At 42.2% G+C, this 24,013-nt stretch overlaps 1 protein-coding gene across 1 annotated transcript in view; it reads left to right on the top strand.

Moving 5' to 3' along the window:
• MED1 (mediator complex subunit 1) overlaps nt 1–13,519 on the top strand; it is a 33,729-nt gene extending 20,210 nt beyond the window's left edge. Inside the window, exon 17 of the mRNA XM_077252336.1 lies at nt 9,457–13,519. Within this exon, the coding sequence (XP_077108451.1) occupies nt 9,457–12,700 (3,244 nt within the window). The 3' untranslated portion in view covers nt 12,701–13,519. The remainder of the gene's footprint in view (nt 1–9,456) is intronic.
• The last annotated feature ends 10,494 nt before the right edge of the window (nt 13,520–24,013 follow it).

Genomic DNA, 24,013 nt, shown 5'->3' with positions numbered 1-24,013 from the left:
GACACCTCAGATTGAGACAGCAGAAAATAGGAAAAGCATTTTTCTTATTAATTTAGCTTCCTTGGTGGTGTAAAGTGGAGGGGTTATTATCACTCATTTTAATGTACTACGGTAGAATAGAGAAGAAATCTATTGTTTGTTTCTCTGTACTGTATATTGTACATATGCATATATAGACAGAGTTCTGCTACATACGCAGAGATAGACACACAGCTCTGCTACATATGTACATATAGATACACACAGCTCTGCTACATAGGCATAAATACATACACACAGCTCTGCTATACATGCATATATAGACACGGCATCTTCTACATATGCACATATAGGCACACACAGCTCTGCTACATGCACACTACATTCACATATAGACACTCATCTCTGTACATAAACAATTATATACACACACGCTATTCATTACCACATCTTGCCGTTCCTGAGTGGTACCCGAATGGAGGCTGCACCATCTGAGCAGCTGAAGGACTTTCCACACAATTAACTCAAGGACCTTTCAGGTTATGAAACATTCTTGAATTAAAGGGGTTTTCCCCATGAACAAAAGTTCATTTTATTCACTAGACCTTGGAATGAAAATAAGGACACAATTGAAAGTGATTTAAAAAAATGTTCCTGTGCTGAGATAATCTTATACATGTGCCCCTGCTGTGTACTGTGTAATGGCTGTGTGTGACCGTACAGGGACATGGTCTGGTCATACCACAGCTCCTGGGCAGGGGGAAAGCAAAAGAGTTACAGACATTACAGCAGGGGATAAGCTGTATTATTTTTTTTTCTTTTTCTTTGTGAGGTAAAACATTTCTCTGCCCGTTATTAAGCAATGTTTTACCTCACAGAAACAACTGAGATCCCATGCTGTACTGTCAGTATATTCTTTTGCATCCTCCCCTGCCCAGGAGCTGTGGTATGATCAGACCATGTCCCTGTACGGTCAGACACAGCCATTACACAGTACACAGCAGGGGCACATTTATCAGATTATCTCAGCACAGGAACATTTTTCTAACACATCAGTTGTGGAACATATTATTATTCTAAGATCTATTGATTAAAATATTCTTTTATCAAGATCTAGTGAATAAAATGAACTTTTTTTCATGGGAAAACCAAAACCCCTTTAATCAGCTGGACGGTCCTTCCCCTGCTCAGTTGGTGCAGAGCAGGAAAGGAAGCTTACCGGGACCTCAATGGAGGCTGCACGAACTGAGCAGGTGAGGGACCGTCCAGCTGATTAAAGGGGTTTTCCCATGAACAAATGTTCATTTTATTCACTAGATCTTGATAAAAGATAAAAATATATTTTAGATAGATCAGTGTACGGCAAGTGTAGAGCAGTTCTCCGTGATCTGTAAGGACGCTGTGTCTGTGTTCGCCGTCACAGGAAGTTGCCTCCAGACTATTAGACAAAAGCACTTTTTATTTTTTAGCAAAAGTTTTTCTTGTTAGGCTACTTTCACACTAGCGTCGTTTGTAATATGTCGCAATGCGTCGTTTATGAGAAAAAAACGCATCCTGCTAAGTTGTCTGCAGGATGCGTTTTTTACCCATAGACTTTCATTAGCGACGCATTGCGACGTATGGCCACACGTCGCAACCGTCGTGCGACAGTTGCGTCGTGTTTTGGCGGACTGTCGGCACAAAAAACGTTACATGTAACTTTTTTTGCGCGTTGTGTCCGCCATTTTCGACCGCGCATGCGTGGCCGAAACTCCGCCCCCTCCTCCCCAGACATTACAATGGGGCAGCGGAAGCGTCGTAAGACTGCATCCGCTGCCCACATCGGGCATTACTTTCACAACGCGCATCGGGCCGACGCTAGTGTGAAAGAAGCCTTAAAGGGAATCTGTCACCCCAAAATTCGCCTATAAGCTGCGGCCACCGTCATCAGGGTCTTATCTACAGCATTCTGTAATGCTGTAGATAAGCCCCCGATGTAACCTGAAAGATAAGGAAAACAAGTTATACTCACCCAGGGGAGGTCTCGGTGTGGTCCGGTCCGATGGGCGTTGCGGTCCGGTCCAGGGCCTCCCATCTTCATACGATGACGTCCTCTTCCTTGCTTCTTGCTGCGGCTCCTGCGCAGGCGTACTTTATCTCACCTGTTGAGGGCAGAGCAAAGTACTGCAGTGCGCAGGCGCCTAGCCTCTCTGACTTTTCCTGATGCCTGCGCACTGCAGTACTTTGCTCTGCCCTCAACAGGTCAGATAAAGTACGCCTGTGCAGGATCCGCGGCAGGAAGCAAGGAAGAGGCGCTGGACCCGGACCGCAACGCCCATCGGACCGGACCGCACCGGGACCGCCCCGGGGTGAGTTTAATCTAACTTGTTTCTCTTATCTTTCAGGTTATATTGGGGGCTTATCTACAGCATTACAAAATGCTGTAGATAAGCCCTTGAGGCTGGTGGCTGCAGCTTATAGGCGAATTTTGTGGTGACAGATTCCTTTAAAGAGTAAAGGTACCTTCACACTAAACGACTTTGCAGCGATAACGACAGCGATCCGTGACGTTGCAGCGTCCTGGATAGCGATATCGTTGTGTTTGACACGCAGCAGCGATCAGGATCCTGCTGTGATATCGCTGGTCGTTGGTTAAAGTTCAGAACTTTATTTGGTCGTCAGATCGGCGTGTATCGTTGTGTTTGACAGCAAAAGCAACGATGCCAGCGATGTTTTACAATGGTAACCAGGGTAAATATCGGGTTACTAAGCGCAGGGCCGCGCTTAGTAATCCGATATTTACCCTGGTTACCATTGTAAAAGTAAAAAAAAAACAGTACATACTCACCCTCTGATGTCTGTCACGTCCCCCGGCGTCTGCGCTGCTGCTCAGAGCTTCCTGCACTGAATGTGTCAGTGCCGGCCGGAAAGCAAAGCACAGCGGTGACGTCACCGCTGTGCCCTGCTACTGCTGGCGCTTACACAGTGCAGGGAAGCGGACGCCGGGGGACGCGAATGTAAGTATGTAGTGTTTGTTTTTTTACATTTACACTGGTAACCAGGGTAAACATCGGGTTACTAAGCGCGGCCCTGCGCTTAGCAACCTGATGTTTACCCTGGTTACCCGGGGACTTCGGGATCGTTGGTCGCTGGAGAGCTGTCTGTGTGACAGCTCTCCAGCGACCACACAACGACGAAACAGCGACGCTGCAGCGATCGGCATCGTTGTCGATATCGCTGCAGCGACGCTTAGTGTGACGGTACCTTAAAGGTACCGTCACATTAAGCGACGCTGCAGCGATATCGACAACGATGCCGATCGCTGCAGCGTCGCTGTGTGGTCGCTGGAGAGCTGTCACACAGACAGCTCTCCAGCGACCAACGATGCCGAAGTCCCCGGGTAACCAGGGTAAACATCGGGTTACTAAGCGCAGGGCCGCGCTTAGTAACCCGATGTTTACCCTGGTTACCAGTGTAAATGTAAATAAAACAAACACTACATACTTACATTCCGGTGTCTGCCGGGTCCCCCGGCGTTTGCTTCCCTGCACTGTGTAAGCGCCGGCCCTAAAGCAGAGCGGTGATGTCACCGCTGTGCTTTGCTTTACGGCCGGCACTGACACATTCAGTGCAGGAAGCTCTGAGCAGCAGCGCGGACGCCGGGGGACGTGACAGACATCAGAGGGTGAGTATGTAGTGTTTTTTTTTTTACTTTTACAATGGTAACCAGGGTAAATATCGGGTTACTAAGCGCGGCCCTGCGCTTAGTAACCCGATATTTACCCTGGTTACCATTGTAAAACATTGCTGGCATCGTTGCTTTTGCTGTCAAACACGACGATACACGGCGATCTGACGACCAAATAAAGTTCTGGACTTTCAGCAACGACCAGCGATATCACAGCGGGATCCAGATCGCTGCTGCGTGTCAAACACAACGATATCGCTATCCAGGACGCTGCAACGTCACGGATCGCTGTCGTTCTCGTTGCAAAGTCGTTTAGTGTGAAGGTACCTTAAGTCTAATAGTCCAAAAAACTCTGTAATAACTATAACTGTAGGGAGAGCCGAGGTATCAGTATTATATATGGCGCAGGTTTGCATTGTATTAAATAACACCTCCGTTTTAATGTTGCTGTAATGTCCTTTGACGCTCTCTTCAATTAAAGGGGCTGATGTCTCCTCCACCTGTCCCTGCCACAAAATCTCCACAGCCCTGGAGTTCAGTATTATACACTGTGTGCAGAATTATTAGGCAAGTTGTATTTTAGAGGTTTATTTTTATTATTGATCAACAACTATGTTCTCAATCAACCCAAAAGACTTATAAATATCAAAGCTTAATATTTTTGGAAGTTGGAGTGGGTGTTTAGATTTGGCTATCTTAGGAGGATATCTGTTTGTGCAGGTAACTATTACTGTGCAGAATTATTAGGCAACTTAATAAAAACCAAATCTATTCCCATCTCACTTGTTTATTTTCACCAGGTAAACCAATATAACTGCACAAAATTTAGAAATAAACATTTCTGACATGCAAAAACAAAACCCAAAAAAATGAGTGACCAATATAGCCACCTTTCTTTATGATGACACTAACAGCCTTCCATCCATAGATTCTGTCAGTTCCTTGATCAGTTTACGATCAACATTGCGCGCAGCAGCCACCACAGCCTCCCAGACACTGTTCCGAGAGGTGGACTGTTTTCCCTCCCTGTAGATCTCAGATTTTATGAGGGACCACAGGTTCTCTATGGGGTTCAGATCAGGTGAACAAGGGGGCCATGTCATTATTTTTTCTTGAGACCTTTACTGGCCAGCCACGCTGTGGAGAAGTTGGAGGCATGTGATGGAGCATTGTCCTGCATGAAAATCATGTTTTTCTTGAACGATACCGACTTCTTCCTGTACCACTGCTTGAAGAAGTTGTCTTCCAGAAACTGGCAGTAGGTCTGGGAGTTGAGCTTCACTCCATCCTCAACCCGAAAAGGTCCCACAAGTTCATCTTTGATGATACCAGCCCATACCAGTACTCCACCTCCACCTTGCTGGCGTCTGAGTCGGAGTGGAGCTCTCTGCCCCTTCCTGATCCAGCCTCTGGCCCATCCATCTTGGCCACCAAGAGTCACTCTCATTTCATCAGTCCATAAAACCTTTGAAAAGTCAGTCTTAAGATATTTTTTGGCCCAGTCTTGACGTTTTATCTTATGTTTCTTGTTCAAAGGTGGTCGTTTTTCAGCCTTCCTTACCTTGGCCATGTCCCTGAGTATCACACACCTTGTGCTTTTTGTTATTCCAGTAACGTTGCAACTCTGAAATGTGGCACAATTGGTGGCAAATGTCATCTTGGCATCTTCACGCTTGATTTTCCTCCATTCATGGTCAGTTATTTTGCGCCTTTTTTGCCCAACACGCTTCTTGCGACCCTGTTGGCTATTTGCCATGAAATGCTTGATTGTTTGGTGATCACGCTTCAAAAGTTTGACTATTTGAAGACTGCTGCATCCCTCTGCAAGACATCTCACAATCTTGGACTTTTCAGAGCCCGTCAAATCTCTCTCCTGACCCATTTTGCCAAAGGAAAGGAAGTTGCCTAATAATTAAGCACACCTTATATAGGGTGTTGATGTCATTAGACAACACCCCTCCTCATTACAGAGATGCACATCACCTGCTTTACTTAATTGGTAGTTGGCTCTCAAGCCTGAACAGCTTGGAGTAGGACAACATGTATAAAACGTATCATGTGATCAAAATACAACTTGCCTAATAATTCTGCACACAGTGTAGTAATTGCTAATGGTGTATTTACACTGAAAGATTACAGCTAACAATTGACCCTAGGAACTCTATTTCACGATAGTCGTCCAGTGTAAACAGGCTGCGGATCACCAGATGAATGAACAAAACGCTCTTTCGTCTGGTGAAATAATCGTGTGTGCTGCACAAAAGATCATCGTTCTCAGTTTACATCTTCAGTGTAAACAGGACTTGCACTAAAAAGAAGAATGACGGCTATTTATTACAGATCGCACTATACGAATCATTAAATGCAGTCTGCCTGAGTTAACAAGCTTTTAAAGGTAATCTGTCAGCAGGTTTTTGCTATGTAATCTGAGGGCAGCATTAGGTAGGGGCTGAGAAACTGATTTCAGCGACCCCACTTATTAGGATATGTGCACACTGTCAGTAAACGCTGCGTGCTGGACGCTGCGTACTTCTGCAGCGTCCAACCCGGCAGTGGCCGAATGTTACAGCATAGTGGATGGGATTTCAAGAAATCCTATCTCCACTATGCGTGCACAGCCTCCCGCGGCTTACCTGCGGAGACAGACATGTGACGCATCTTTCCAGACCGCTGCATGTCTATTTCTCTTGCGGAGACTAGCAAGAGTGTATTGGACTCGGTGAATTTGCACGGTTAGGTGAACACATGCAGATTCACCTGCGTTCAATAGACGGCAGTGGTTTGGACACAGCAAGCATGCGCTACATTCAAAGCGCTGCCACTTCCGGAGCGTGGGCACATATCTTTAGGCTGAGTGCTGTTGTTTCAATACAATGAGTGTTTTATCAGCAGTAGATTATCACTGCCCATACTTGTGCCCGCGTGAGACCTGGTCCACCTCCTTTGATTAGCGGCTTATTGTTAATAAACAGAAAGCTGCTAATCAGTGTTGGAGGGGTGGTGTTAGCTTTCTGAACCCTGTTACAGCTACCTCACCCAGTAAACTAAGTGATACATCACTGGAATCGGGGATTCTTTCTCTACATTATGCTGCTCTCAGATGGGCAGATGGAGTAGAATAAATCTGGTGACAGATTCCTTTTAAACGATAGCTGATCGGTAAATATTTTCCATTTTGGCAATTGTTTAATTCCACAAATCAGTTAATGCCCACCTTAAAGAACTGGAGGGTAAAAGGTGCCATCGAACTGAAGGAAGAGAGCAAGGCTTTTTACTCCAGGACACACAATTATTCTGTTCCTCAGCCCTCTAATCCTAGCTTCCTGACAATTTCAAGTCCATTCAAAGGGGTTGGCCACTTAATCTTTATTCTAGCAAATATGTTGGGGGCGTGATTTTAGTGGGACCTAATAATCTATAAGTATGACAGGTTCTCCTCCTGCACTTATTAGTGAGGCTTTCCGCCATCCTGGCACAAAATGGCAGCTAATTGAGCATGTGACCAGACCTGACCATTGGCCTCCTCCAATTAAAAAATAGCTTTAAAAAAGAGTGTTTTTTTCGATTGGAGGAAACAAACCAGTAACTATGATGAGAACAGCCTCGCTGTGCAGCCTGTAAGGAAGGCGGCTGCAGCAAGTGCAGGAGGAGAACCTGTAATACGTATATATTAGTCACCAACACATCTGTTAAAAGAAAAGTACCAACAATTAGAAGCGATCGGATTGCTGCTCTGTGTATTAACCCCTCATCTACTCTGTGCCGCTCCCAGGAAGTCTTAGTCTAGTGAGTCCAGCGCTCAGACCTGAATTACACGAGGTGTGTTCTTTACATGGAATATAATGTTTGTGACGCCTTGACTGTATCTGTAGTAGGAGATCTACACGCGCTGCTGCTTGGAAAAACAATGGATTTTTTTTTTATGACAACCCATAAATTACCTTAAGAAATGTCAAGGTGAAAAATGAATTCTGTTCCCTCTTGGGATTGGTATTTATGACCTGCAGGATGTCGGAGCCATGCTCTATTACTAAATGACATTCCGTTCTTGTTGCTCATCAGTCAGTAATGCTGGAAAAGGGTGTTATACAGGTTTATCCTGAGCGATGGAAAGCGTCCGCCTTCCCTGCCGTAATAATATGTTATATTATGTTTTATTGGTGCCTGTAAATCGCTGCAACACACAACTGCCACATGTAGAGCTGACAACTGAGGCCAATCTACCATCACTACACAATGTTTTTTAGATCCTACCTCTGAAAATCCTGGCACCGCACAACAGGGCTAGCTTAAGCCTAATCACCATAGCGTAGAGATGATCGGCTCAGTGATCAGGCTTTGCTGCCTGACTTTCATGCTTTTGGTTCCCAGGTGCTTCTAGTGTGAAATGGCCCCTCAAAAAGCGGCATAATCCAGCAGCAAAAGAGTTAAAGCTCACAAATTAGTGACTGTTGTGTTTCAAGAGGGAAAAATGTACACATTTGTTGGCTGCAACCACCTTTATTTATGGCATACAGTGCAGCTACACCGGAAATGCGTGTTTTTTTTTTCCCTGATTTTTTTTTTTTTAACATGCTTAATAAAAATTTGGAGTTTTAAAGCAGTTTTGGGCGTTTTGGAGAAAAGTTTTCAGTTGCTCTGCTTGACAGACTGGCGACTCATGACAGCATGCATTGTGCGCGCTCTCACGTTCCCCATGCGAGCTGCAGTCACATGACAACATGTATGCATTTTGCGTACTTGCGCTCATATGCCAACAAAACTCTTCCTGCTCCTATTCCCTTCTATTGAAAGAAGCCGAATGAGTCTAGTTGCCATGTGACGACAAGTATATGAATCGTAAAGATGCAGTCACGACTAGGAAAACAGAGGGATCGTGACACCGTGCCTTGTGCCGTCTGCAGACTTGGACAGAAGTAACCGCTGACTTTTTTCCCAAGCCTGCACAATGCCTGGATTTTACCATTTCATTTTTGGACTATCTGTCTGAGCTAGTTGGTCCATGAGTAAACATGGACTACGCACAGGATGGATGCTGAAGCATCTAATAGTCGCTGCTTTTGGTTTGGTGAATGGAGTCCCTCCCCAAAAATGTTTTTATCTACTATTCATTGCATAAATCTGGATGTTGTAACAGACTGCAGAAAGTTAAAAAAAAACTTAAAGGAAATATCTGGAACTTTGTTAAAATAAAAAAAACTATGCCTAAGCACTAACAGGCAAGTAGTTGCTACCTACCTGCCTATTGTGCCCAGCACCGTTCTTTGCCTCTGCCGGCGATTCAGCTGCCTCTGCTGACGTCACGTCATCGGAGTGACAGTTTCTTTTCCGCCTTCCTCTGTTGACGGGGCGAGACTGCCAATGTCATGCTGATTGACAGCCAGCTCCCCCAAACAGCATGATGTCGGCAGTCCCGCCCTGTCAATAGAGCAAGTTGGAAAAGAAACGGACACTCTGACAATGTGACGTCAGCTGAATTGCCAGCAGGAGTGGTCTGTGATCGCTCTGTCCTGGTTGCAGAACTTCACTGAGCACAACAGGTAGATAGCAACTACTGTGATTAGGCACTTTTTTTTTTTAAACAAAGTCCGGAATAACCCATTTAAAGGAAAAGTACAGCGCAAGGGTATATTTGCAATACATTTTTACTGAAAATTTTCTTTTTTTCCAGTTGGAAGTCCTCTTTTATTCTGGTACATAATTCTTTTTTTCTGAATGGATAAGTCACTCACTTTTATATTGATGTGTGTTTATCTTGCATTGAGATTTGCGTGCGGTACTTATGTATTTTTCTTCTTTTTGTTACATAGGTGCATGTCTATTCCTGTGACTATGCGAGCCATTCGTAGGAAAGCTGAGACCATCCAGGCTGATACTCCTGCATTGTCACTTATTGCGGAGACCGTGGAAGATATGGTGAAGAAAAACCTTCCTCCGGCCAGTAGTCCAGGCTACGGAATGACCACTGGTTCCTCTACCTTAATTACAACCCCAACCAGCTCATATTCTTCAGGAACCATGACCGCTCTTTTCAACATGAATAACATTGGCAACATGGGTATGAAAGAGCGCCATGACTCCACAGGGCATGGAGATGACTACAATAAAGTAACACAGAATCCCATACTAACCAGCCTTCTTCAGATCACAGGAAATGTGGGTGGAAATATAGGCTCAAGTCCCACACCGCCCCATCATACCCCACCTCCTGTTTCTTCTCCAGCTAGCAATACTAAAAACCATCCCATGCTAATGAACTTGCTCAAGGACAACCCAGCACAGGACTTCTCAAGTTTATATGGCAGTAGCCCTCTTGAAAGACAGAATTCTTCTGGATCTCCTCGAACAGACCTAGGGCAATCAGGAACTGGAAAACCAAAGAAAAAGAGACCTAGGACAGATAAAATGAAAAATCAAACTGAAGATGACTTTCAAAGGGAGCTTTTCTCCATGGATGTGGACTCCCAAAACCCAATATTTGATGTAAGCATGGCAGGTGATGCCCTGGACACACCTCATATTACACCAGCACCAAGCCAGTGTGGCACACCCCCTACAGTGTACCAGCAGCCAATGTCTCATGCCCAGTCTGGTATGCAAAGAATGGTGAGGTTGCCTAGTACTGACACCATTATTCCAGACGTTACAGATATACTCTCCGACATAGCAGAAGAAGCTTCAAAGCTTCCAGGAGCTGGGGACGATTGCCCCAATCTTGGTACTCCTGTCAGAGACTCTTCTAGCTCTGGTCACTCTCAGAGCACCCTGTTTGACACAGATGTGTTTCCGGTAGATGGTGCAGGTGGTGGAGACAATCCCTATGCAGATGCTGCTGATCTCATTGCAGAGGCACATGGAAGCCCAAATAGTGACTCCTCTAATAATTTCTTCAACAGCATGGATTTTAACCCAGAATTACTGAACAGTCAAAGCGGTTTTGCAGATGACTTCAATGATGAAAGCAGCCAGAGCGACGATCATGATTTTTCTGGGCAGGACTTTTCTGGGCAGGGGCTATCACTGGGTGTAGTTTCAGGAATTCCTGTTGATGGGAGTGAAGGCAAGTACAAGGTAGGGCAAGCGGCTGAAACAGTAGATTTTAGTATTATTGGAAGTGGCAAGGGGCTGGGTGGGGTGGATATTCTTGAATCGCATAGTAGAAGTCAGAGCCCTTTACTTGGAGATTTGACAAAAGACCGACCCCAAAAACAGAGGATGAAAGAGGGAAGCAATGGGGGTGGGAGTGGAGGAGGAATAAGTGGGATCCAAGGTTCAGGCCTAGATTCAAAATCAGGAAAGCGCAGCAGAACACCTTCTAGTGATGGTAAAAGCAAAGAAAAGCCACCCAAACGCAAGAAAGAGTCTGAAGGAAAATCGCCCTCACATATTGCTAATCGCCCATTTACCCCACCCACTAGTACTGGTGGTTCAAAATCACCAGGAACATCAGCAAGATCTCAAACTCCTCCTGGAATGGCCACTCCTCCAATACCGAAAATCACCATTCAAATTCCCAAAGGTACGATGAGTGTTGGGAAGCCAACTTCTCATAGTCAGTATTCAAGCAGTGGTTCAGGAAATTCATCGAGTAGCAGAAGCCATCATGGACACTCCACATCATCTTCCTCTTCTGCCTCAGGAAAAATTAAGAACAGCAAGTCCGATGGGTCATCTGGAATAAAGATGAGCAGTGGAGGAAGTGGATTGTACACTGGTCCAGCTGGATCAGGGGGTAGCCAGTCTAAAAGTGGCTCTCAGTCACTAGGCAAGCAAGGATCTTCTCCTATTACTAAGCATGGGTTAGGAAGTGGAGTCAGTAGTTCTGTAAGTAGCAAGACTAAACCACAGGGAAAACCATCTGTGTTAATGAACCCCTCTCTTTCCAAGCCAAATATTTCTCCTTCACACTCCAGACCATCTGGAGGCTCTGACAAGTTATCTTCCCCAATGAAACCAATGCCAGGGACGCCACCTTCTTCAAAAGCCAAGTCGCCTATTGGTTCAGGGGGTTCTCATTTGTCAGGGGGAGGTTCAAACTCCACAATGAAGTCAACATCTGGTCTAGTTTCTTCAGGATCTCTTTCACAAAAGCCAAACTCCTCCTCTTCTTCATCCTCTTCTTCATCGTCCTCATCCTCTTCATCGTCGTCGTCCTCTTTTTCAGGTGGCTCCAATGTTTCCCAGAACCTTCATGGTAGCTCCAAAGGGAAGTCTCCAAGTAGAAATAAAAAACCCTCATTAACAGCTGTTATAGATAAGCTCAAACATGGGGTGGGGACGGGAGGTCCTGGTTCAGAGGATCCTATGGAGGCTCCTGGTGGGGGAGGGAACTCAGGGGCCCCTAGTCATGGAATGTCCTCAAAACATGGACTTGTGGGAGGCGAATTTCCTGTTAAGCGTGAAAAGAGTGAGAAAGACAAATCAAAAGTTTCAGTCTCTGGTGGATCTTCTGATTCATCCAAGAAAGGTGACTCAAAAGGCTCAGGAAGTACTGGAGTAGCCAAAATTATTATCAGCAAGCATGATGGAGGGTCACCAAGTATCAAAGCAAAAGTAACCCTGCAGAAGCCTGGAGAAGGGGGTGGGGATGGGTTAAGGTCACAGATTCCTAAGAGCTATGGTTCACCCTTGATCAGTGGTTCGACCCCGAAGCATGAACGCTGCTCCCCAAGCCACAACAAATCACCAGCATATACCCCACAAAACCTGGACAGTGAAAGTGAATCAGGTTCTTCTTCAATTGCTGAGAAATCTTATCAAAATAGTCCCAGCTCAGATGATGGAGGAGGCGGCCGTACGCAGCCAGAGTACAGTGCAGAAAAGCACAAAAAGCATAAAAAAGAAAAGAAGAGGTTGAAGGACAAGGATCGAGAAAAGAAGAAGTCCTACAGTATGAAGCCTGAAAGTTGGTCCAAGTCACCAATATCTTCAGACCCTACAATATCCATGGGTGGTGGCTCCCTCTTATCTTCGGAAAGAGCAGCCCGTCCAAGCCCAGGTTTCCTAATCAATGAAGAGGATGACTTAATGGATGTGGCTCTACTAGGGAACTGAACTTTGTAACAGGACCTAGATCGAGTGCAGTGGCTTATGTGTGCGGTTTCAGTTATAGGTTTGTTCCTCTTGCTGCTGGTAGGTCTAGATTCATCTGGCAGTAGATAGGATCCATTATTTTATTTTTATCAGTCCCATTTTAAATATAAGTTATAACGAAGAAAAAGGCTATGTAATGAGTTTTACCACTTTTTAATTTAGTGGACTTTTTACCTTTGCACAGTGGAGGCAGCTACATTATGGGCTAAGCTTCAATACAATGCTGTGTATTAGTTTGAGCTCCTTATTCTCTACCCACTTTGTATTAATTGTATTATGGCTACGACCACCTTGTGTAGGTGAAGTGTGCACGTTAAAATAGTTGAAATGAACGTCAGTATTTAAACAGAAAATAGTAAAGGCACCAGGTTTGGTGTAGCTTTTAAGAAATCCGTTGATAGAAAGACATTGATGGTGAGAATGTGTTACATGAATGTACATAACAGAACTGATTTTGATAGAGACCTGTAAGGATTACACACATAGGTTTGTAAGGCTTCTCTTCTGCAGTTGTGTGCTTCACACAAACTAAATTCAGCTTTGATTTAAAAAAAAAAAAAAAAATGCCTTATTTTTTAAGCATCCCATTCACCTATTTGTAATTCTGATTTATTTGTAATAATTCTATTTTAAAAAAAAGTTTACATTTTATTTTGTGTAAATACCCCTTTCCTATATGTAAATAATTTTTCCTGAATTTTTTTTTGTCATCATACTCCAAAAAAAAAAAAAAACTTTTGAAAAGAGTTCAGGAAATGTTTATTATGGAAATAAAATGTTTGGCATAAAATTTGTTTCAGTGATATATTTATTTTTTAATCAGTAAACTCCCTACTGTCCCTGGGTGTTTGCCTTCAATAGCTTTAACTCTGCTGTTTAGCCTCCTCCTGAAATTCCTGGTGGTTAATGATGTGGGTTGAGTTGCTAGAGTTGGCAATTACCCTCAAAGCCTTAAAAAGTTCCAACGGGAAGGATGTCTTTTTTTTCTTATTTTATGGTCTTCCAGACTTAGGCTTGGCAAGAACATAGTCTGTAGTAATCGTTTTAGGTGACCCCAAGAGAATGTGGAAACATGAGCAGAGACTGGATTTTAAGTTCTGGCACTGTGACATTGAAGTCCTTCTGAATCACCACCATAATGTTGGGTTGACTAGCAAGCAATAGAAAAGGTGCTGAAGTAACCTCAATATATGGTAGTACAGGGTGCTTTCCATCCCCCTTCTTTCTTGGTAGACGTCTTTTGATTATGTAATACTTGGCATTTGGAAGCTTTAGTAAGGTAAAGGTAATCATTTCAGGAATAAGTCTAAAGTACCATATTTGTATTTGGGCTGTTTATAAGGTTTTGGCATTGATTAAACCAATTTGTTTCGATAGCTACTTGCCATCATTAAGATAAACCTTGGGCCCTATTTAGGCTGGTGTTATTCCGTTTTTGGGGGTTGCATTGCCTTGGGGCAGTCATACTGTATTTTGCACCCTTCATCCCCAAAGGATGTTTTTGTGAGTCATTTGTATTCTTCAGAGTTTTGGGATCTTCATGGTTCTAGTGTGAATAGAGCATGTGGCCCAAAGTTAGTGTCTTAATTAATCAGCAGATGTTGATGTAGGCTTTTATCATTTGCGTGAAACAAAATCTGATTACTATGAACTTGTGAATATACAATAGCTTCCAGCAGAAAGTATTTAATTCTTAAGGATTGAGCAGGTGTTTTGCCCTATTGACTTTAACCAGCCTAAATCAAAAGATTGTTAGTTTAGACTAGGATCCAAGGGGTAACATTTCTCCTCGCAGAGAGTGACTTGTTAAGCATGCTGAGATGAAGAGAATTTTAAGCCTCAAAGCTCCTCTGGGAAATACGCAAATTGTCTCTTCAGAGAGGAAGAAGACTAGAACTCTAGTGCCACCTATTGGAAGTAGCAATCCTATAAGTCATTATTGACCCTTTAATGAGCCTTGTCACATGACTAAGGATAAAAGCCAAAACTAGAATCTCAATTTGCAGACACTGTTTCGGGGTACTGCCCCTCGTCAATGCAAAGTGTGAGATCTGGTTTGGCTGGGTGACCTCTCACTATTTGCATAGTTTAGACTAAAAACTTTTAGGGGTAATTAAATTTTCAGATTTCTGTATAATGTGGTGTTGTACAGTCTGACTTTTTCAGGTTAAAGGGAAAAAAAAGTTGTAGTTTCTGTAGACAAGATATCCAGATACTTATTTGATAGACCAAAATAAATCTTCCATAATGCTTGCCAGGTCTTACAGTTAGGACAGTCTGTGTTAATTTTGAAATTGTTTTTTTTTCTTCATTATGGCGCCAATATTTGACATTTTTGGACTAATCCATTAATTATGGGACCAATGTAGATCAATTAAAGCCCTACCTTTATTTTAATCCTAAAGTTTGAAATCAGACTCGTTAAGTTTCTGCTCTTTTCAGTTCGCTATCTCTTACCTCTAGCTGTATTATATTTTGGGCCTCCAGATTGATTGTAAAAAGAGGGTTCTTTATGTTGCACAATTCGGTCGTTCAGTAGCCTGTTTACGGCTTTGGATGCACCCCAATAGATTGTTCAGTGCTTGTAGGCTGCCATTGTTCTTGGTAGCACAAGTCCTATTTACACAGGATGATGTGCTGCCGAGAACTGTGATCTTTTGTATAGCACAAAAGATCATTTCTCCTTCGCCTCATTGGGGGACACAGACCATGGGTTGTATCCTGCTTGCCACTAGGAGGCTGACACTAATGGTTTTTTGCCTGTTCTTTTAAGTTGACATGTTGTACTCTTCTATGTCGTTACTATTTGTTCCTACTGCTTTTGCCCCGAACTGATTCTCTGGGAGCCAGCAGGAGGGTGTATACTGCAGAGGAGGAGCTAACTTTTTTTGTGTTAACTTAGTGTCAGCCTCCTAGTGGCAGCAGCATACAACCCATGGTCTGTGTACCCACGGTATGTGTCCCCAATGAGTGGCTCAGAGAAAAGGATTTTACGGTGAGTACACAAAAATCCCTGTTTTACCCTATAAATGAGCATTTTGCTCATTCGTCAGGTGAATGGCATGATTATCGGGAAGCGAACATTAGTAGGAACGTTCATACGTGATAATTGTGCAGTGCAAATGGGTCTTAAGTTGTACTTTTACTTGCTTAAGATAACATTTCAATACTTTATGCTTCAAAATGATTGAACTGTTATCACGCTATCCTCTACAGTGATGTTTTTGAGATCACGAAGGTTCATATGATCCTATATAGCGTAAAAACAGGATAAGCGTAGACTTGACTTTGTAGGCTATACTTTTTTTTTTTCTTTCCTGATGTATATTGGTTACTGTACGTGTGTGAATGTGTGTGTATGTAGAGTGGCTAATCAGACCTTCACTAGTTTACCCAGAGAAGAGGCAATTATAAAGATCTAAAGAACGTTGGCAATTCCATGGAAAACAACAATTCTATCCCCTCTAATATAAAGACAAATAAATAATCCACATGAAAGAAGACAATATTACTATTGATCTGACCACCGAAGAATCTTTAAAGGATAAAAGAAACAATATTTGGAAAGAGCACCAGGACTAATGTACAAGCTGACAGTAACAATGGCCTCTTCCGAGCAAGGTTTGATTTAGAGCTAAGTGAATAGGTAGGAAGATGTGAAGGGATGTAGGATTCTTAACGTGGGCTTATTTTAGTGGGAACTGATTTGTACTATCCACAGGTCTATTATATTTAGTGTTAAGTGTAACTATCCACTTTACATGTGGTTGGATTTTTGAAACTAAGCTGTTTAATATTATATCCCCCATGTCTGTGTACTCCAGTTTAGAAGGAGAGAAGATATTCTCCATTGAGTGGAAAATCTGACGGTCTAGTCATTTCAGAAGATGGTTTCTCTTGCGAGAGCGATGGAACTTGGAAGATTGTCGGGGAAAACTACTGAGACCTTGAAGTGGATTCTTTATTTTCCTACCACTCCAGTCAAGCCCAGCATCCCTCTGCTTCAGAGCAGCAACTCATATTACAAAGTGGACTGAAGAAGACATCGAGGCCAGAATGTTGTAGATAAAACTAGAAAAGTGAACCTTCTAGGACTTCTACATTACCAGTTCTGACTACCGAGAACAGTAAGTCAGACCAGACAAACAACTAGTAATTTGTTATATCATCAAGCCAGAATGGATGTACGGGTACAAGACCTAGTCATACTTGACAGACCTCATTCTCTTTTTACTGGAAAAAGTATGCCTTTTGTGGTCAACTTACAATCTAGCTGATTTTGAATAAGAAACACCTCTAAGAAGTATATGGGTCAAAAGAATCTCCAGAATAGGTGGATTCGTGGAGAATAAACCACAATGTCTGCTCTTCAGAGAAACAAAGATGGTTGTTAATAATCTGAACCTACAGCTACAAGGACTTTAAATACCAACTCATAAGGTGGCCCAAATACTACAGTTCACACACACATGGACAGAATGACTAAAGACATCATTCCTCCCAGACCAATCCAGAATACTTTGAAATTGAATATAATGGCCACTAATGATGTGGATATTGTGATGGTGCAAGTGGAGACAATTTATGCGTGCTAGTACAGTTCTACTTCTGTATGGGTTTGGGATTTTATGCCTTGGGTACATATTGCATTTCACCATTCTTGTTGCATAACCAGCAGTGGATTTTTTTAAAGGATTTGACTTAGAGACGTTAATATTGCTACTAAAGTAATATGTATAGGTGGTATATGGCTGTCTTTATTACAGCAGTTTGTTTACATGTTATTGCTATATACAGTAGTTATATATCTATCTACTTTGCCATGTTTGCTTCCACAATGAACACATGGTTGTAGTGACTGACAAGACTTAAAATATATATATTTTTTTTTATAATTTGTGATTTTTAGAAATATTTAATGAATGTTAACTGTCGTAGCTTCAATATGATTTACATTTTTCTTTTGAATATTTTCATTAGGCCCATTGTTACAATGCCACTTTTTTTGGGAGTGTGATGTTGCCTTATTATGCACTTTTTGTACACTGTGGCTTCAGATTCTATCATTTCGAGAGAAATGGACAAGTAGGATGCAGACTTTATAGTAGATATTCTACCTTTTCATTATTGATAGTCAAAATTAAGGATATGTCTTATTCTTAAAGCATGTGGTTTTTATAATGTCAAATGACAATAAATGTTTGCTACTGTCTTAACATTGAAGAACAGTCATATTCTGTTGCTGTAGTCTCAAAATCGATCCTTCTTCAAGGGGCAAATTTCACACTCGTAGTCTTATTCAGAGACCATGGGTGGTAGGAGTAGGTAGAATGTTTGTCTTCTGATGCTTCCATTGGATGTCATAAGAAGGGGCATCATAAAACTAAACATCTCCCATACACAGGCATGTGGCTCATTTTGGAGAGAGATTTATCTAACCCCAAAACTGAACTGACTGATTTCTATCTATTAATGTGAGATAAAGACTGGAGCAATTACCGTAATAATTTTCCATTCAAAACTTAAAAGTGCCATCATGTTGACCAACGCAGGCGAGTTGGGTGCTTAAGTCTTTTAAAATAATTAATGTACGATGTAGGATTATTCATATTGGGTGGAGCCACCAATATCTTCTGATACACAGGCCAATTCTCAGTTTAATACTGGACCAAAAAATTGGGCTGTGTATAACCAGCAAAATACATTTGTGCAACTACCTACAGAAAACCAAATTTAAGAACATTTTTCTGGACTGGACTGTTTTTTTTTTGTTCCGTAAGGCTCTCATACATATCAGATAACTTTTTGGCTGAACCTGTCATTATCGGAGGAATCGGCCTACAATCCAATGTGTATGAGGCCCTTCCGACTCTTGCCCGATGGATGAGACACTGCTAGAAGAGTCTGGTAGCCTCTCAAGTAGAAGACAAGTGCTTGCCCTGTGCATGAGGGTCTCTGAAGAAATCGCTGTCGGCTGACATCTATCACATTTGTATGAGGGCTTTAGTCTGGTGCTCTATTAATTTACCTAATCCTACTGTAAATATCAGTCCAAGAAATGAAATAGCTCAAGAACGGCTCACTTTTGGTCATTACGATTGTGCAGTGGACTTCCTCTTCGCACAGTACCAACAACTGTTTTGTGCCGGCTTTTAAAACTGCTTATAACTTACGAATGAGCAGGGCCTCCTTCAATCAATGGAGTGTCTGTTCTTACCAACCTCATCCCATAGACCATTAGCCAAAATGTTGAGCTGAGTTCCCAGATTGGCAGCATAGTTTGGCTTTGTTGGTCCACAGGCTGTCAGTGAAATAGATTACCACTGGTTTTAGTGGATACCCTGCAGTGTTTTGCTTCCTCACGATAACCCCTGATCACAGTACTGAGACTTTGAGCACGTTATCCCTCATTGTAGTTGACTGCGGCGACCTTCACTGCCTACTGAAGTAATTCATTATATCCCAAGAAGCGTTGGATGCAACCAAATGTATAAATGTCATTTGATCCTAGTATGTACAACTGTTTTCTACTTGTTTGGCTCAAATCACATCCAAGATATTTTGAAGAGCGCATGAAAATGCTAGATTATATATTTTATTCCAGATGCGCATCCATAACTTATACCTCTCAGATCCAGCAGTGCTTCTTGCCTCCTGTGCATTAATTTAGATGGAAAGTTATAGAATGGACTGTATATCTTTGATGTGTGTGCCCCCTGATGCATAGTTCTCGCCTAACCTCATGTGAGGTGTACCTCTGAATCTATCACAGTTTATTGCACTTTGTTGACCTGGTTATGTGGATGTATAGATAAGGACTAATCTCAGGGTATCCTGTTCTGTGCCTTGTGTACAATAACCGTAATCACCTGTCATCATGCACCTTGTCGAAATTGTCCCTGCATTTCATGCAAGCTCCGGCGCTGGGCCCACATGTTTTCCGGCACATGACAGCCTATTTCATCAGCTAACGTGCCCCTAACAGGTGCGGGTGGAATCACAATCCACTTGTGACTGTTAACATGTTAATTGCCACTGTTAATCTCTGACAGAGGCATTTAACATGGCGGTAGCGGAAGTGCCTCGCTAATCCCGCCCATTGGAGCCACTGTTACATGATTGTGGTGCGCCAATAGGTTGGCATGAGAACCTAGGGTCTGCAGGAGATCCTTCTGGTTGTCATTGCTGCTTTGCTATGAGTGCCGCCCAGTGGCTGGTGTTCATAGCAGATGATCGATTCTGGTACACATAGCAGAGATATAGCCCTGCTATGTGTAGCACAGGAGGTCTGAGTATCGCATCTTCAAGTCTCCTAAGACTATTGAAGCAGGTAAAAAGTAGAAAAAAAATGTTCTTAAAAATGTTAAAAAAAATATAAAAGTTCAAATCACCCCCTTTGCCTCATTGAAAATAAAAAATACACATATTTGGTATCGCTGTTTTCAGAAATGCCATAATTAATCCGATCGGTAAATGGCGTAACGAAAAAAAATCAAATCTTCAAAATTACAGGGTTTTTTTTTGTCGCCACAACATTGCAATAACAGGCAATCAAAAAATCGTATCTAATCCAAAATGGTATGAATAAAAACATCAGCTCGGTGCAAAAGAAAATAAGCCCTCACCCAGCCCCAGATGCCCAAAAATGGAGATGCTACCGATCTCGGAAAATGGCTCCATGTTTTTTTTTGTTTGTTTTTTTTGCAAGCTTTGGATTTTTCACCACATAAATACCAACCGTATTGTATAGGTTTATTTTTTTATCTATGAACTCGTAATGACCTGCAGAATCATAATGGGAGGTCAATTTTAGCATTTACATGTATGTGTACATGGTAAAAAAAACCAAAACACTGTGGAATTGCACTGTTCTGCAATTTCACCGCACTTTGAATTTTTTTTCCCATTTTCCAGTACATGATATGGTAAAACCAATAATGTGGTCCAAAAGTGCAACTCGCCACGCAAATAACAAGCCCTCACATGGCGATATTGACTAAAAAATAAGTTATGGCTCTGGAAAGAAGGGAAGCAAAAAACGAAAATGCAAAAATGGAAGATCCCAAGCTTGTGAAGGGGTTAAAGTCTTGTGATCACGCCATCATTAGCATTGTTTCCTGCAGACAGTCAATCCTTACAATGCAGAAGGTGGTAGGCTATGTGAGAGATGAGGCTTATAGAGATTGTGACTTCGACCAGGTTGCAGCGTCATAGCTGGACTTTGAAGGAAACAGTAGTGTTAATGTGGATCCAGTAGCACTGTAAAGTTGTTTATTACTGGAGGTACAAGGGGTGTTCAGTAAGTTATCTATCCCAGCATGTTCTGTCAGTGTTAGAGAGTTGAGATGAGCGAATTTGATCTGGTCCTTCCTTATTCGGCAAGCTAAAGCGCTTACCTAATAGGCTGCAGCGGGGACCCGGCTTCCTGGATCTCTCCGGCTGATCAGCTGTTCGGCTCAGCAGCTGAATGTGTCCCGGCTGAGTGACAGTCAAAAGACATGCATGGAGAGCCCAACACACAGGCTCTCCATGCATGTGTCATGATTGTCACTCAGCCGCGACACATGCAGCTGCGGAGCCGAACAGCTGATCAGCCGGAGAGATCCAGGAAGCCAGGTTCCCTTTTCAGCTTATTCGGTAAATGCTATAGCTTACCGAATAAGCAGGGACCCGATCAAATTCGCTCATCTCTATTAGAGAGCTGAGCTTTTCTGTGCATGTTGAGATATGTCTGGAAATGCATCAGACACAATAGAAGCTGTCTGATGAAGCACTGGATGTGACAGGATGGCAAGTGCAGTACATTGTGGATCTGCAAAGAAAGTGAGGGATTTGGAGCTTCATTCCATGATTAAATTCCTTACAAAAAAGAAGCCTAAAGAAATCCATGAAAGCATGATGCACCTTCCTACTACCAAGTGAGTTTTAAGCCAAACATTTGACATGGGGTAGAGAATCGATTGAAGATGACCCCCATTCAGGACCACCTGTCTAAGCATCTTCAGAGGAAATGTGGCGTAAAAATGGAAGCCGTGATTTTTTTAACATAATCTGACCAAAGTCAGTGCTATAGTTCATGAATTAGGCATTTCAGTTGGCACGGATTCCAGTATCATTCATGATGTCCAAGGTCAGTTTCAGGTGGGTGTCACAAATGTTGACACCTGAGCAAAAAACATGTTGCCAGCAATTTATCCAAGAAAATGTAGACATTCTTAGAGAAAACCCAGTGGACTATTATTCTCAAATTATTACAGGTCAAGAATCATGGGTCCTCCACCATGATGCCTCAACCAAAAGAAGAGTCTATGCAATGAAAGCACAAGGGGTCACCAATACCAAATAAATTTTGTGTCTAGCAGTCAGCTGAAAAGATCATGGCAACAGTCTTTTGGGATACAGAAGGTGTTTTATTACCAGAATTCATGCAACACAAGACAACAATCACTGAATAAACCTACATGAGGCAAAGAGAAACGCAGTGGGAAGTTGTCAGCAGGTGTGTTGCTGCTTCATAACCATGCACCAGCTCACAAGTCTCGCAAATCTCAAGCTGTGATCAGGGACTGCGGCTTCCTGGAGCTTAACTATCCACCCTACAATCCAGATCTGGCTGCCAGTGATTCTATTAAGGAACCTGAAGAAATATCTGGGTGGGAAATTACTTCCAGATCATGCAGTCAAAGAGGCAGTAACCGGGTTCTTGAAGCAGCAAGAAGACTCCAAGTCTGAGTGCTGGAGGTGAATTGGAATAAGTGTGTTGAAGGCAATGGGGATTTACATTGAAAAGTAGTAAATTTAATTCTCAGAAAATATTGGTTTTATATTCGGCTAAATGATTGAACATGCCTTGTACATTGGAGGGTTTAGTAGAATGATCGCTTCAACAATATTTAATACTATAATCTATATCATGGTACTATAAATATTAGAAATGGATGTTTTATAAATCTTACTGACATGCTAAGGAAAGAAAAATCAGTGTGAATCCTAGGGTATGATGTAGAAGTTAAAATCTGAAGAATTTCCTACATGCTTTCCAATATTTCTAATTACAAGTTGAAGTGGGAAAACATGGGAGAGGGTCCTGCTTATAGAAAGTAAGAAAACCTTTCCCAAACTGGAGCCGGTTCCTAAAGAAATGTTAGTGTGATATCGAAAATGAAAAATAAAAATGATCATTTTGCTTTTCTTTCTCTATCTGGGCTAGCATCAGTAAAAGTCAAAATTGGAAGAAACAGAAATGGAAGCAATGGGTTATTCTGTGCTGTCTTGAAGAAAGAAAGAAGGGATACGGATCCAAGTTTAGGCGATCTAATCGCGTTTCAAAGTTTTACAATTTCTTCCTCATGACAAGCGACGATATAGTCACAAACAACACAAGCGGAAATAAATAGACAAGGTATTCAAATAAAGGTGCGTAAAATGGGATCAAACAGGATCATATGACCACGTCGTAACATTTTACATGCAGGTTAAAACAGTTGGCAAATTGTAAGTAAAATTGTGAAAAAACAAATATGGAAATCAAGAAGATCATAGCATTACAGTTGGGCAAAAATAAACAAAAAATGGTGAACGGGAAAAGTATACATATAAAGTTAGTGGAATTGAACTGGTCATGGAGTAATCATTCAAGATGAGAAGAGGTAAATGAATGTTGGTCTGAGCCACATGAGTATTTGGAATTTTTGTTCATATGTAGGAATGTCGACAAATAGTAAGCAAAGAATAAAAGTAAAGGAATCAAACTTGTGACAGTGTTTTTTAATAGCGGGGAGGTGTATGAATGTTCATATGAGCTACACGGGAGTTGGGGATTTTTATCTATTTTTACAGAGAGATAATAAATACAAGTGATAAGAAAATAGATGGGCATCTGCAAATAATGAAACTACAAAGAAAAAAACAGGCTATAGTTATGGTGTACTGAGTAGATGACTCAATAAATGTAGTCGAAACGTAGGGGATTCACATATAGATGATTTTATGCCTCTAAGTTCCGAGTCCTAAGTTCAGTGTAGAAGAAAAAAGAATATAATTATATTCTCACTAGATGGTGGCCCGATTCTAACGCATCAGGTATTCTAGAATATGTACAGTACTATATAGCACAGCCCACGTAGCATATAACACAGCCATGTAGTATATTGCCCAGCCACGTAGTATATAGCTCAGAGATGTAGTATATAACACAGCCCATGCAGTATATAACACAGCCCAAGCAGTATATAACACAGCCCAAGCAGTATATAACAGCCCACGTAGTATATA

This window comes from Ranitomeya variabilis, chromosome 4, assembly GCF_051348905.1.
Source record: "Ranitomeya variabilis isolate aRanVar5 chromosome 4, aRanVar5.hap1, whole genome shotgun sequence".
Taxonomy (NCBI): Eukaryota; Metazoa; Chordata; class Amphibia; order Anura; family Dendrobatidae; genus Ranitomeya; species Ranitomeya variabilis.
The sequence above is the reverse complement of the archived record's forward strand: the minus strand, read 5'-3'. Positions and strand labels throughout refer to the sequence as shown.